At 45.1% G+C, this 15,000-nt stretch overlaps 1 protein-coding gene across 1 annotated transcript in view; it reads right to left on the reverse strand.

Annotated features, from left to right (window-relative positions):
• LOC137532901 (small ribosomal subunit protein RACK1-like) overlaps nt 1-12,842 on the reverse strand; it is a 42,421-nt gene extending 29,579 nt beyond the window's left edge. Inside the window, exons 1-4 of the mRNA XM_068253900.1 lie at nt 12,824-12,842; nt 3,381-3,529; nt 2,528-2,573; nt 434-514 (exon numbers count right to left, since the gene is read on the reverse strand). Of these exons, the coding sequence (XP_068110001.1) occupies nt 434-514; nt 2,528-2,573; nt 3,381-3,514 (261 nt within the window). The 5' untranslated portion in view covers nt 3,515-3,529; nt 12,824-12,842. The remainder of the gene's footprint in view (nt 1-433; nt 515-2,527; nt 2,574-3,380; nt 3,530-12,823) is intronic.
• Between the last annotated feature and the right edge of the window lie 2,158 nt (nt 12,843-15,000).

Genomic DNA, 15,000 nt, shown 5'->3' on the forward strand with positions numbered 1-15,000 from the left:
AGCAGAAAGGTCCGCACCAGTCCAGGATTCCAAACAATGACTTTATTTAGGACGTATCCAGTATAAAATATGCACATGCATCAGATTGCTAGGCAAACTTATATCCTAAATAAAGTCATTGTTTGGAATCCTGGACTGGTGCGGACCTTTCTGCTGTACATTGTGGGCTTTGCTGACCTGATCGTGCACATTCCAGTGATTGGTGGGTAGAGCGGTGTTAACACGACTTCTGCAGCAACAAATATTGTCGCTAATTTCGGGGCTATAATGCAGCGGTGAAGGACAGAGGCATTTCATGAGTCAGCGAACATGCCTCGGTGTCCAATCTGACACTCCCCTCCCCCCCCCCCCCCCTTCAGGTTTTCTTTAAGGAGCCTTCCTGTGGACATATGCAAGTTCTTGTCATATTGATGTATGAAGTATTTCATCTCACCTTGCCTCCAAAGGCACACAGGGAGCCATCAGGTGACACAGTCACTGTGTTCAGGTAGCCAGTGTGATCACTATGGCTTGTCTTCAGATTACAATTGGCCAAATTCCACACCAAAAATTAAAGTATAACGTTACAAGATCAGTAGGTATTCAGCAATGCACACATTATTTGAAAAGAACTTTGCAATATTACAAACTAATCTGGCCCATCCAATCATCTGCAGTTCTAAAAAAAAAAAAAAAAAAAAAAAAAAAAAAAAGCCTTTTTTTTAACCATGCGTCCCATTTAGGGCTAAGTTCACATACACAAAAGCAGTGCAGTTAATATTTCACAACTGTAGATTACCCAGTGACAAAGATGTTAGCTGCTTTGCACATCCATGTACGTTTGCATGCTGACATGCAATGAGCTCCTGCTGTTGTGGCTCCTCGCACGCAAAGGCTTGTCCAAGTTTGTAGGCATCCCAAATTGTATTCCAGCGCAAGTTTATACAACAAGTTAGCATCATAACCAAGATGCTGCCCACAGGACCAAAGAACCATAACTGACCTTCCAGAATAACAAACCAATGCACCAATAGGTTTCAAATTTATGGCATGGCAGTAGATCTGCTGCAGCACAGCTGTCGACCGATGGTAAGCTGCCAGGCAGTCTATTGGGCCAATCAATGTGCTGGGATCTCATCCTACAAAGTCACTGGAACTGACTGGGTCGGGGGTGGGACAATTGGAGCGGCCGTTAGTTGTTGGGGTGGGGGGATGGGGAAGAGAGCAGGAGTAAGTTAGTAGTGCATGCTACAGCAGTAGCGTGCCCACTTTGAACATTTTTCTTGCGCTGCCACACTAAGGGCCCTTTTACACTTAATGCGATAGTACTTTCCATAGCAGTGCATTGTGAAAAAGCTTTCAGTTAAAACACGTATGGTGTGAACTGAAGCATTGGGAAATATGGACATTACTTTGAAAATCAGTTTTCTTTTGGCTTTAACGGAGAGCAACTGATTAAGTGTAAAAGGTGCCTAAGCTGCGCTGCTTGAGCAGTGTAATTTAGTAAATCAACCCCTACTGATTTTGTAGGAGAGCCAGATGGAGCCCTCAAAAGAGCCACATCTGGCTCCCGAGCCATAGGTTCCCTACCAGTTTTAGCGTGTCTAAAATGGGATTTCATATTACTATAAGTTTGCAGAATCTGTTATAGTTGAACCACACCCATAAAGGTTCCAGTACCATCTGACCTTAGTTCCTGTATGACTGCCACCGAATTGCTATGCAACACACGCATTTTCAAATATTACCCTGACTGTAGAAAGTGTGTTATAATGCGGTTTTTTTTTAACAGATGTTACCATGTCCATACAATTGTATGGCTAGCAAATTCACATGCAGTTATAAAGCAAAAACATGCATAGTGTGAACTCATCCCAAGTGTATCTGAACTCTGGATGCCCATTTATAAATCAGAAATTTGTAAGTTCACCTTTAAAGTCCAATTAGCTACATAACAATCTGAAAAGTATAATTTCTCAGTTATTTCCACTTCCTGCCAGCAAGTATACAAGCAGGAAGTGGCAATTTTGGAGGAATGGGATTTTAGAGATAAAGTAAAAGAATAAAGAACTTTTTGTTTATATAAATAAACATTCAGAACTCAGGTATACATAAATCCTAATGCTGGGAACACACGGTACATTTTTTCCACTTGATTCTCTTATCTTCTTAACTTTTTTTTTTTTTTATTAATTTCCCATTCACTTCTATGAGAAATCGAGTGGTAAAACAATCGGGCGGAATATCGGACATGACGGAATTTATTAATCGAACGCATCTATCGAGCGGGAAAACGAAACGTATGTTCCCAGCATAAGGGCTATGGAGTCAGTGGTTTCATAAACTGAGTCGGAAGATTTTTGTACAAACTCCAGGTACCCAAAATTGCGCTGACTCTTTAGTCTAATTCTTACCAGGACTGTGGAGTTGGCACAATAATTATCCAACTGCTCAGTTTACTGAAACCTCTGACTCCAGGTGCCCAAAAACTGTTCTGACTCCACAGCCCTGTAAATCCTTTTACTGACCAAATCGCCAGGTGTATTACCTTCACCATCTTGTCCCATCCGCAGGAAACACTGATTGGATTGCTGCTGTTGAGCGAGAAGCGCACACATGAGACCCATTCAGTGTGAGATTCTTCCTGTTAAACATAAATCATAATTTGAAGATCATATGCAAAAATAACCAGACTATTAAAGCATTTCAAACTACAGCTTTACTGATCCCATCATAATTGCAGGATTTTCAGCCTATTTGACATTGTTTCTATGAGAAACACTCAGGTGAGATTTTCTGGTCACGGGGACCAGATAAGCTAATCAGCAGTGTCCTCCCCAGGTCAGTGTCCCACCTGCACTGTGTACTTGCACACTCCTAGCGTGTTCCACAGCTTAATGGTCTTGTCTCTGGATCCAGACACAATCTGGCGGTTGTCTGCAGAGAAAGCCACGCTCAGTACAGCTTTAGTGTGACCCGCAAAGTGCCTGGTGGTGGTGCCACTGAAACAAAAAATACTTATACATAATCCCACCATTAGTCAAGCAGGCCTCCATATCACCATGGGATTCTGTGATCATTCATTTAAAAAAAGCACCGGAAAGTTTGAGTGCAGGGTTAAGCGCCGGGAAGTTTGAGTGCAGGGTGCCTGCTCCTGAAAAAGTCCTGGCGGTGTAGACTATCAACACCCCCCCCCCCCCCCCGATGGTAAGGTGCAATTTAGCTGCTGGCTATTGCTGGCGGCTGAATTGCACTTTTGTAAATTGGGCTCAGTCTTTTGCTGCTGTCCAAAATACCCTTTGTGCACAGCTATAGCCGTTATTGACGTTACAGTCTATGGTGGCACCCAGATGTCCGGTTCCCTTTAAACCTGTCTCGAACCATTAGATCTACAAACTTACGTAGTAAGATCCCACAGACGTAGAGTTCCATCCCAAGATCCAGACAGAGCAAACTGACCATCAGATGAGATGACAACGTCGCTGACTAAGTGGGGTACACCATAATTTGTCTCATCACGGGTCAACTTCCACATAATGACCCGTCTTATCTGCAATGAAAGCGGCAAGCTTTACTAGGCAGCAAGAAAACCGAAACAGAGCAAAAATAATTGCATTAACCTTATGAATATAAATCATTACAATAACATAGGTATGAATATCCAAACTAAGCAACAACTGTCATTCAAATAGAAATTTAAAGAGTGAATGACAAAAATGCATGAATGGTAGCACAAGTAAAAGCTGCTTATAAACATACACAAGTAAATGCAAGGGGAAGGGGTGGGGAGGGAGCGTCACTTTCTCGGCTGGAGTGCCAGTTTAACTGCATAACTGGACAAGCCCTACAGAGGTGTTCCTAAAAGACAACTGCTGGTGATATGGCAGTAGACTGACCGCAATCTGCAACAGTCTGACCAACTACATGTAAACAGAGCAGCAGCGCAATCTTAGTTCATTCCCGTCAACTAAAATATAAATATAATATAACCATCTACCAAAGTGTATCAGATAAAAGGCAGACAATGTCCCAGTGAGCAGCAATGGGATTAAAAATGTAAATTTTGACATTTGCCCCAAAGACCAAAATTAGCAGTAGCTGAAACAGAAATCGTAGGGAGTAATTTACACAGCCAGTTTCCAAACAGTTCAAGGAACACCATTGTAAGATTTAAAATACATGTGTACACATATTTCTAAGTACATTTCTCCCAAATTAAAATGCTTTACAAATTATTCTACGTTGTTGTCACTTACAGTACGCAGTAAAAATCTGACATGTTTCCAACTAGTCCATCACCTAATGGGGGATTCTCAGGGTTTTCTTTATTTTTTTAAAGCACTTACATGGCAGTGACAGTCCAGATGCCTGAATAATGGGCTAATGAGTAGGCAAGCCATCCAGCATCATTTCCAGGGAGCACTTTAGTAAAGAATAAAGGAGATACAGAGAATCCCCCACAAGGAGATGGACAAGTCCAAAACCTGCAGGAGCGGTCAGAGTTTAACTGCCTTATGTAAAGTGACATGTACATAGAAGAGAAGTAATTTATGGTTTATTTTACTATAGTAGAATCGTACTACTTGTAAGAATGTGTACATATGATTTATACATTTTACAAGTCCTGAGAGTTGTCTTTAAAGTGCCACATTACACCTCAAAAAGCATGTGCAATCTCCATTGCACTTGTGCTGTAACCTTTTTCTTTTTAAGTGCAAGATAAGCCCATCTACATATACAGTAGCAAGTATGAGGACTATAAATTATAATAAACACTCTATAGAGCAAGAGAAACCGGTGCAAGAAATAAATGAACAAGAGCATTGATAATAATGCAATACTGTGCTAAGTCCCATGACTTCTAACACTTGGCACACAGAACGGGGCAATACTACAGTGCTAGGCCCACACAGAGCCTGCACTGCTACAGACACTATATACAGGGCCACAGAGTACAGATACAGGATCGCACAGTACAAATACCCGGCCACACATCGCACATCAGCCACACAGTGCTAAAGGAAGGGAGCAGCACAGCTCCATACTGATAGAATGGCCACTATACACATGCATCTCACCCCGGGAGGAGCTCAGGATCATATCTGGGAACTGCGGAGTGGTGGCGATCTGTGTAACCCAGCCATTGTCGCCCCTTGAGGGTCCCCCGAAGGGTCATCTGCTCGGTCTTGTCTGCAATTTGCCCCGGGACGTTCCACCAGAGGAGGATGGAGAGGGGTTCTCTCTGTCGGGTCTAAAGACACCGGGAAAAGGCAGAAATGGACGTACGCGTGCCTTTTATAGTCGACGTGCACACCACGACGGCATGATGTCACATCCAGAAACACGTATGGGTACCGCCAGTCGCAATATGGAGGTGGTTTGCTGCTCCGCTATGTAACAGAGCAGCGCGATACCAGGCCGAATACGTAAATATGGCTTACGAATTCAGTCTGAGCATGCGTGGCTTATTCAATCAGATAGACACAGCATAGTACGGTGTATTGGCTGTTGTCATGACACTGCAGTGCAAGGCGCAAGGAACGCTAGCCACAAAATAGAAAGCAGAGGCCAAGCCCTTCACGTGCTGCGGCTGTAGCCACGCACACCGGGCATTGCCCACTACTAAACCAATCAATGTAATGGCCTGAGTGGGCACTGCAGGGCAGCCTTGCTATATGCTGCTTGCAGCGTCTATCTTGGTAGGGGGCACGGCTTTCTGATATTTCAAAGCAGTCAGACAGCGTAGAAGCTACATTAGCTGGTGTAGAAGCCGTGTCAGCCACTGCAAAAGCCATGTGAGCCAGTGGTGAAGCTAATGCTGGGTTTACACCATACAATTTTCTGTTAGATTCTGCTGTTAGATTTTCTGTTAGAATGCATAATTAGATTATTTTCTGTAAAGAATGGTCATTATCTCTGGTGCATTGTCTTCTGGTCATCTCCTGCTGAGTAGAACAATGCCTAATTGCTTGGCAGATAGATGGTAAGATAGATAAATGTCCAACATGTTGAATTTACAGAATCTAACAGAAAAACCGAACAGAAAATTGTATGGTGTAATCCCAGCATAATGTTGGGTTTACACCATACAATTTTCTGTTGGATTTACCTGCCAGATAGATAAAGTTCACCATGTTGGAAATGTATCTATCTTACGATCTGCCGAGCAATTAGGCATTGTTCTACTCAGCAGGAGATAAACAGAACACAATGCACCAGAGATAATGACCATTCTCTACAGAAAATCTAATTATGCACTTTAACAGAAAATCTAACAGAAAAATCTAACAGAAGAATCTAACAGAAAATAGTATGGTGTAAACCCAGCATAAGACATAGCTCCCTGTCCTCTACTGGAGGGGGTTGGGGTGCTCCTTTCTCCTCATTACTCTACACTGCACTGCCCCCTCTCTAGCTCTCCCTCCCTCCTGCCTCCTCCTAACTATAATTGTGGCCAGTTTCCCCTATAAACTCCCCCTCCCCTTCCAGCCGCTATGGTTCCTGCCGTTCTCTCTCCCCGGGTGGCCCCTCTCTCCCCCGTGTTCAGTGAATGAATGCAGTGTAGCAGAGCTGACATACTTTACCTAATCCACCGCTGCGCGCTGTGTCCTTTGAACTCCTCTTCGCTCATGCCGGCGAGCATGCTATAGCGTCTCTCCTGCTTCCAGTACCATGTGACATCAGGAGTCACATGGTACTTAAGCAGGAAAGACGCTATAATATGCTCGCCGGCATGAGCGAAGAGGAGATCAAAGGACACAGTGCGCAGCGGGGGATTAGGTAACGTATGTCAGCTCTGCTACACTGCATTCATTCACTGAACACGGGGGAGAGAGGGGCCACTCGGGGAGAGAGAACGGCAGGAACCATAGCGGCTGGAAGGGGAGGGGGAGTTTATAGGGAATACTGGCCATAGTACTCAGGATGTATATATCTGCTCTGCATACAGAATGCAGAACAAAATGAGTTGAACAGTGAAAAGCTGAAGCAGCACCTGGGGACCAGGAGGAGTTAATGGCTGCAGAGTTTTATGCACTACAGCCATTAACTTCTCCTGTTCCCCAAGTGCAGGCATTACTTCTGGACCCCAAGTGCAGAGCCAGTAACCCCTCCTAGTCCCCACCTGCAGCCATCAACTTTCCTAGGCCTACTTATACTTGAGACTGAGAAATACCAGCTTTTGGGGATCAAATTTGGGGGTCGACTTATACACGGGGTCCACTTGTATCCGAGTATACACGGTATATTTCTCTACTAAAAATGTGTTTGATTAACTCTAAACTTTATTCCCATCCTTTAAATTGGTATATTACTAATTTTAAAATGTTCATATGAAGGAAAATGAACCAGGGTAGAAAGAACCAGTGTGGACTGAATATCAAAACATATTTCTTATGAAATCTTTTATGGTATGCATGAATAGGGGTGTGGCTTAAATGTTCTCTTTCTCATCTCAAAAAGTTGGGAGGTATGCTAAGGTAAACCCGGTGATCCAACAAAATAGCCTACATCATCAAACTAACCTACATCGAATTGACTTTACTACCCTAACCCTCCTGCCTATAAAATTTGTCATTGCATGTAGGTAGATTCAATGGGTAAACTATTTAGTCGGCAGGCCCCTGACCCTACACCCTAGCAAAGATAACCCTGGGGCCCCCCATCCCACACCAAATTAACCACTCAAGGACCACAGGCTTACACTACCATATTGACCAGGCTATTTTTTACAATTCACTGTAAACAAGAAGCAGATTCGGGCACCATCTGTCATTCAGCTCATTTATTAAAACAACTTGTGCAATATGAGATGTCAAATGGATATCACCTGATTCTCATGACGATACTGTGCAGGATGGGGTGGAGGTGGGTGCTCAGGGTTGCAGAAGGGTCGGCGACGGCCGTTTCGCGTCCACCAGGACGCTTGGTCACGCTTTTTTTGATAGAGTTATGCAGGATATAAAAGCAGAGATTTACGAAGAGGCGGTGCCTAACTTGAGTAAAGATGAAAGATCGGCTTTGGAATGGTTAAAAGGGAACGATGGTCTTGTCATCCGCGGGGTGGACAAGGGTGGCAACTTGGTCATAATGTCTGCAGATCAATATAAGCAAGAAGCCGAGAGGCAATTAAACGACACAACCACCTATTGTCCACTCGCGGCTGACCCAACCCCAGGGTTCCAGACCAGACTGAAACACCTATTGGAGGAGGGGGTGGAGAGGGGTTTTATGTCCAGGAAATTGGCCATGGACCTTGTGCCCCCCTTCCCGAGACATCCTGTATGGTACCATATCCCAAAACTACACAAGTCATTGACCGCACCGCCGGGGCGTCCCATAGTGTCTGGCTGTGGGTCTCTCACTGAGAGACTGTCCAGATACCTCGACCATCTCCTGCGCCCCCTATTGAGAGGGGTGCCCTCTTATTTGACGGACACTTTGGAGGTGTTACAGATGTTGGAGCGTGCCACATGGGTCCCAGGAGACAGATTGGCCACTATTGATGTGGTCAGTCTGTATAGCCGTATTCCTCAGGATTTGGGGGTGCTGGCGGTCAAACAATTTTTGAAACGTACTAATAAGGATGATGAATATATTGATTTTTTATGTAAATGTTTGGAGTTTGTGCTGAAGCACAATGCGTTCCTTTTTGATGGGCGCTGGTTCCAACAGACCGCCGGCACCGCCATGGGGACCCCGGTGACATGCTCCTTTGCGAACCTCTTCCTTGGGGCGTGGGAGGAATCTGCCGTATTCTCCGAGAACAACCCGTTTCGGAGATGCGTCAGACAATGGTCAAGGTATGTGGACGACGTCCTGGTGGTGTGGTCAGGCTCCGACCATGAGTTTGACTTATTTATGAGGTATCTGAATACCAATGAAATTAATATGGAATTTACGGCAGAATTGAGCCATACAGAGGTGACTTTTTTTGGACTTGAAATTAGTGATTCGGGACGATGGGATTCACAGCAAGGGCTATAGAAAACCGACGGCGACAAATACAATCTTACATGCTAATAGTTTTCACCCGAAACATGTCATCAGGGCAATCCCATATGGACAGTACTTGAGATTAAGGAGAAATAATAAGAAAGAATCGGACTTTGACTGCCAGGCAGACGAGATGACTGAAAGATTTATTAAAAGAGGCTACGACCCTGCCCAACTGGGAGCAGCCAGAGTACGTGCTAAAAAGCAGGAAAGGATGGACTTGCTGGTCTCAAAAAAAAGGAAAGATATCAGATAGTAAAAGAATGACCTTTACTTTTGACTATACCCCTATGGCAGAGAAGATTAGAAAGACCATCTTTAGGCACTGGGACGTTATCATGAAGGACACTGACTTGTCAAGGAAAGTGGGGGGACCACCACGGGTGGCCTTTAGACGGGCACCCACCTTGAAGAACATGCTCACTCGGAGTGAGTTTATTACCCCTAGGAAGACAAATTGGTTGAATAGAACCATTCCCAAGGGAAACTTCAGATGTGGACATTGTGTCCATTGTCCCCACATGCTACTTCAGAGGAGTGTATGGGTGGGGAAGGAGGTTTTCCAGGCTAGGGCTTTCTTTTCCTGTACCACGGATTTTGTTGTGTATGTGATGTTCTGCCCATGTGGCCACTATTACATAGGCCAAACAACTCGCCCATTGGTTAGGATGGGAGAGCACTTAAGCTCGGTAAAATCCGGAAAGAGTGGGACAAGGCTCGTAACACATATGAATGAGGAACATGGGGGGGAATGGCAGAGGTTTAAAATTCGCAGTATTGGAAAGGGTGGAGCCCCAAAGACGAGGGGGCGATAGAGAGAAAATGTTACTGAGGAGAGAAACCTGGCTAATCCTACAAACCAATGCTATGGGCCCCCTTGGCTTAAATGACAAAATAGAGCTCTCATGTATGCTAGACCCCTGATATGCTCCTTGGAGTAAATCTTGCCCAGTAGATCTTTTATTGTTAACCCTTTTGAGATATTATGTAATCTTCTGTGTTGTATATGTGAATTGCATTACTGTCCTGTGCCCCGTGCTGCCTTTCCCCCCTTCCCTTCTAATTATGACGATACTGTGATGTATCCCCCGTATCCCTCTATCATAGCCTATAGCACTCTATTTGTGAGTTTAGGCTATATGGGGATAGATGCTCCCAGAAAGTGTAAAATTATGACCTCCTGCTTACCTTTATACGCCCCGACGTTTTGGTTTTAGTCACTATATTAATTTTGTGTGTTTATGTAGCACACGTAGTGCACTAACTATATCGGCCACAAGATGGCGCCTGGATCGTGGGTGTGCATGTGTATTTTTGTAGCTTGGTGGCATGCACCTGTTGGGTATGCTCTGAGGTCACTTGACCTCTATTACGCGTTAATAGGGCGGCGTGGCTTATTTTGCTACGCCTACGCCGGCTGAGTTTCAGTATAAATGTTTATCGTGGGTCAGCCGTGCGACCTGCAGGTCGCACCTTTTTCGCGTCACCAGGCCCCGCATGCGTACCGCGATCCGGGCTCCCTCGACCCGCCGACCAACCACCTCCAAGCACTGGCGCCGACGCACACCCGGAAGGGGCGGGGCTTATCCCCGTCATATACCGGAAGTGCTTCGGCGGCCATTTTGTGGAACTCAGCGTGACCAAGCGTCCTGGTGGACGCGAAACGGCCGTCGCCGACCCTTCTGCAACCCTGAGCACCCACCTCCATCCCATCCTGCACAGTATCGTCATGAGAATCAGGTGATATCCATTTGACATCTCATATTGCACAAGTTGTTTTAATAAATGAGCTGAATGACGGATGGTGCCCGAATCTGCTTCTTGTTTACAGTGAATTCATGCAATACTTCCTTCCTACTATGTTTACGGGGCACACGTCAGTGGCTGAATTTGTATAGTGCAAGTGATTCACTGTGCGAGAAGTTTTGGCCCAGTGCCATTCTACCCACTGAACTTTCCTGGATTGTCAGGAGTGCCACACTTGCTTTTCTTGGATCACAGTCTATTTTTTACAATTCAGCACACTTCGCTTTAAAGCCCCATCTCCACGATACGATTCTTTGTGCGATTTGATTACGATTCTAGTTACAATCCGATTAAATCCGACATGTCCGATCGGGATTCGATTTGCCATTGCAAAACAATGGCAAATTGAATTGAATCGAATCCCGATCGGACATGTCGGATTTAATCGGTTCGTAATCGAATTGCACAAAGAATCGTATCATGTAGATGGGGCTTTACAGTGTGCTGCACAGTGATACAACTTAGCAGCCGAATGAGTCTGCCCCCCTTTTCTGCCCACCAACAGAGCTTTCTGTTGGTGGGCTCTGATCGCTGCTGCAGTGATTTTTTTTTAATGCATTTTAAATGATTTAAATTAAATTTCCCTTTTTTTTTTTTTATTTACTTCCCTCCCCCCTGAGATCCAATCAGTGATCACCTCTCATAGGCATCAGCCTATGAGAGGGGATCACATTAAGGGGCCCCTCGAGGGGACAGCTTTGTCACCAAGCTGTCCCCTTACAGCGCTGCGCATAGATTGCTTTGCTGTATAATCTTCTAACGGCCTGCTAGCCGCAATCGCGGGCTAGCAGAATGACTAAAGCAGGAATGGGCGCGCGATCTCCGCTAATCTCTGCCCCCAGGACTTGTCGCCAATCAGCGTTATGCAGTCCTGCAGGAGCCACTCTGCAGCCACCGATCAGCATTAGGCAGTCCTGGAGGAGCCGCTCGGCAGCCACCGATCAGCATTAGGCAGTCCTGGAGGAGCCGCTCGGCAGCCACTAATCGGCGTTATGCAGTCCTGGAGGAGCCGCTCTGCAGCCACCAATCGACGTTAGGCAGTCCTGGAGGAGATGCTCTGTGGCCCCCGATTGGCGTTAGGCGGTTGCAGAGTGGTTATACCCCTGAGTGCTGCCAGGCCCCTGCCCTACCAGAATCTACATATGTACTAGTACGCCGTTGGTGAGTTGGGAGCACAGTGAGCTGAATGACGGCTCACCCTGTTGCTGCTCAAATTACCGGCAGCGTTAAATACTATTCCCCCCTCCCCCCCAAGTCGTAGCAACTTGGTGGGAGAAATAGTTTGGGGACTGCCGGTCTGCCATCATTTATGCCTACGCGTCAAATCAGCCTACATGCATTGACAAACACATAGGAAAGGGTTAGGGATGGGGGATAGTAAAGTCAATGGGATGTAGGTTAGTTTGACAATGTAGGCTATTTCGTTGGAGCACAGAACCCCGAATTTCCCTTACGTGGGTGTACACTATAGCAGTAGTGCTACAGTGGCACCAAAGCCACCTGTTTCGAGCAGAACCTCCTCCCCGATTGCCTCCCTCGACTCTACTGTGATCCCTCACCCCCTGTCTAATCAGCATTGCAACTCAACTGTCCTGGCATGCTGGGGACCTGGCAGGACTCTGAAGCAATTGCATCCTTTAGATAAATACAAAAAGGTGAAGCGCTCAACATCACATCCACATTCCACTATACCTATACACGGTATTGTAGCAGTAGTCCTCCTGTTAGAGAAAATCTGGACCAGGACTAAAAGCTCCAAGTCTGTCATACAACAAAAAGTAGCACAGCACTATATATACCAAATGCACAGCATTAACCATCAATAGTCCTCCTGTGGAAGGGAATCATGTAGATACAAATGCACAGCATTAACCATTCGTGGTCCTCCTATAAAAGAAAAACTGAACAGTATTCTATTACTTCCTTAACTGTGTACGCAAAATAGTCCATACAACACCATAAAGTCCAAGGGAGTCCACTTGTGCCTTGAACCCCACTTGTCAATCTTCACATATCATGTAAGAATTAGCTGAAGTACTCTTACCAGCAGGTATGGCTGATTGAATCACAGATCAGCAGATAGGGCACATATGAATTGCAGCTCCTCGTACTGTGGATGTGATGTTGAGCGCTTCACCTTTTTGTATTTATCTGTAGTTTGAATAGGGTGGTGACACCCCCCATGGTCACATCACACACTGACTGAGGAATATAGACTTAGATTATTGATTTTTGTATTTGTGCTAATTTAAGGTGAAATCTAGAGAAGCGAACAAAGCCACTTACTTAGATCTACAAATTTCATCCTTTGCCTCAATCGTAGCGCTGACCCTGAATGAAACATGGATTATTTACTTACTGACAACTCCAGATTTGAACATATAGTATACAACTATTTTTTTTGTTGTTGTTTTCAATATGCTTTTAAAGTAAAGTAATTATACCGGTTAACGCAGTACTGTAACATATAAAGCAGAACCGAAAAATAAAAAACAAAGTTTCACTTACCTGGGTCTTCTGCCAGCCCCTTGCAGCCATCCTGTCACACGCCAGTCCTCCCGCCGCCAGCTAGTTTTGCTAAGATTGACTTGTAAGTCGATGGGCCACTGCACCTGCACAGCCCTGCCACGTGCAACTAGCTGGCGGCGGGGGAACGGAGGATCGTGGAGGACCGGCGCAGGACAGGATGGGTACAAGGGGCTGGCAGAAGCCCCAGGTAAGTGAAACTCTGTTGTATGTGTATTCAACAGATATAACATGCACTTTAATACACTTTTTTTCCTTGAATACAACTTGCTATATTCAGAAACGACCATTTAAAGAAGTATAACGCTCATTTAATGGGGATAATAAAAAAAAAACAAAAAACGGCCACAGTACTGCAGCAGACAAGACAGAGCTGGTTCACACTATGAGCAATTGCACTCAGTTTGCAGATCGGTAAAGCGCTACAGCAGGGTTACCCTATGAGGGTGTTTCACTGCAGCATTTCGATTTTGATAAAATCTCAAAATTATTTTGCAGTGTGAACTAGGCCAAATGGTGGCCACTAATGATCCTATCTTTTTCATCCAATATTACCATTTGTATGTAATATAAGTGACTGCCTAAATATCCATTCAATATATTCACTCACTTTACCCTTATACTACACAGATTTGGTAAATTGGATGAAAAAGATTGGATCATAAGTGGCATCCTTTACTATCATTGGACATTGCATACAGCTGTTTGAGTACCCAGTTGAATGCTGAACAAACACCAAAAATGAATGCCAACGTGCCCTACTGAGAATGTTCCAGAATGCAGAATTATACCTGATGCCAGGTCCTGTTTCCTCAACAAAAACAAGCACCAGAAAATTATGTGCGAATTAGATCCTACAGTGGTTTCCTCCTTAGCGTAATCATTTCCTACCCAGCTGATATTGTGCCAGTATATATTCTTTTTGCTAATGTAATATACAAAATGACCTCAACAAGGTTAGAGACAATAGACTGGGCTCAGGCTTAGGAGCCAGTCATACCTGCCCCCCCCCCCCCCTTTAAGTAGAAAAGGGGAATGTGGCCACATATAACTAAAAGTTTTGCTGTAACAGAGCACCCACAGAAACTGCACTGACAGGACACTTACACTTTACTGACAGGGGCACTGATGGTACACTGGCAGGGGCACAGACTATACCCTGCACAAACAAATGCACAGAGAAACCCCCTAAAAAAAACAATACATACCATATTTTTGGAATACAAGACGCTCTTGACCAAAAGACACACGTAAGTTTAGAGGACAAAAACCAGGGGAAAAAAAAAATGTATGCTAAACCTGGTGGGCATGCTATCAGTTAGTGGATTATGAGAGTGCATTAGAGGGATTACTACACAAAGAATAGCTGCACATTTGGGATGGTCAGTTAGACTAATCGCATGTTGTATGAAAATGAATGCCGCTTGAAATGGGCCAATCAAAATCTACCGTCCCTGGCGAGAATCGTGCAAGTGTACAGTGGCCCCCCGAACCGTGAGTAGGCAGATTGCTGGGTGAGAGCATTGCTCTCTCCACTCACCCCATCGCTGCGTGACATCTCTTGTGCACCAGTCTGTTGAACCCCCCCCCCCCCCCGCATAGGAACAGAACGTAGCAACTAGCCTACAGGCTAGTGACGCATCTGTACAGAGTTCGCCCTGAACTGTCGCACCTGGGGGATAAGGTAACAATCTC

Source organism: Hyperolius riggenbachi, chromosome 9, assembly GCF_040937935.1.
Source record: "Hyperolius riggenbachi isolate aHypRig1 chromosome 9, aHypRig1.pri, whole genome shotgun sequence".
Taxonomy (NCBI): Eukaryota; Metazoa; Chordata; class Amphibia; order Anura; family Hyperoliidae; genus Hyperolius; species Hyperolius riggenbachi.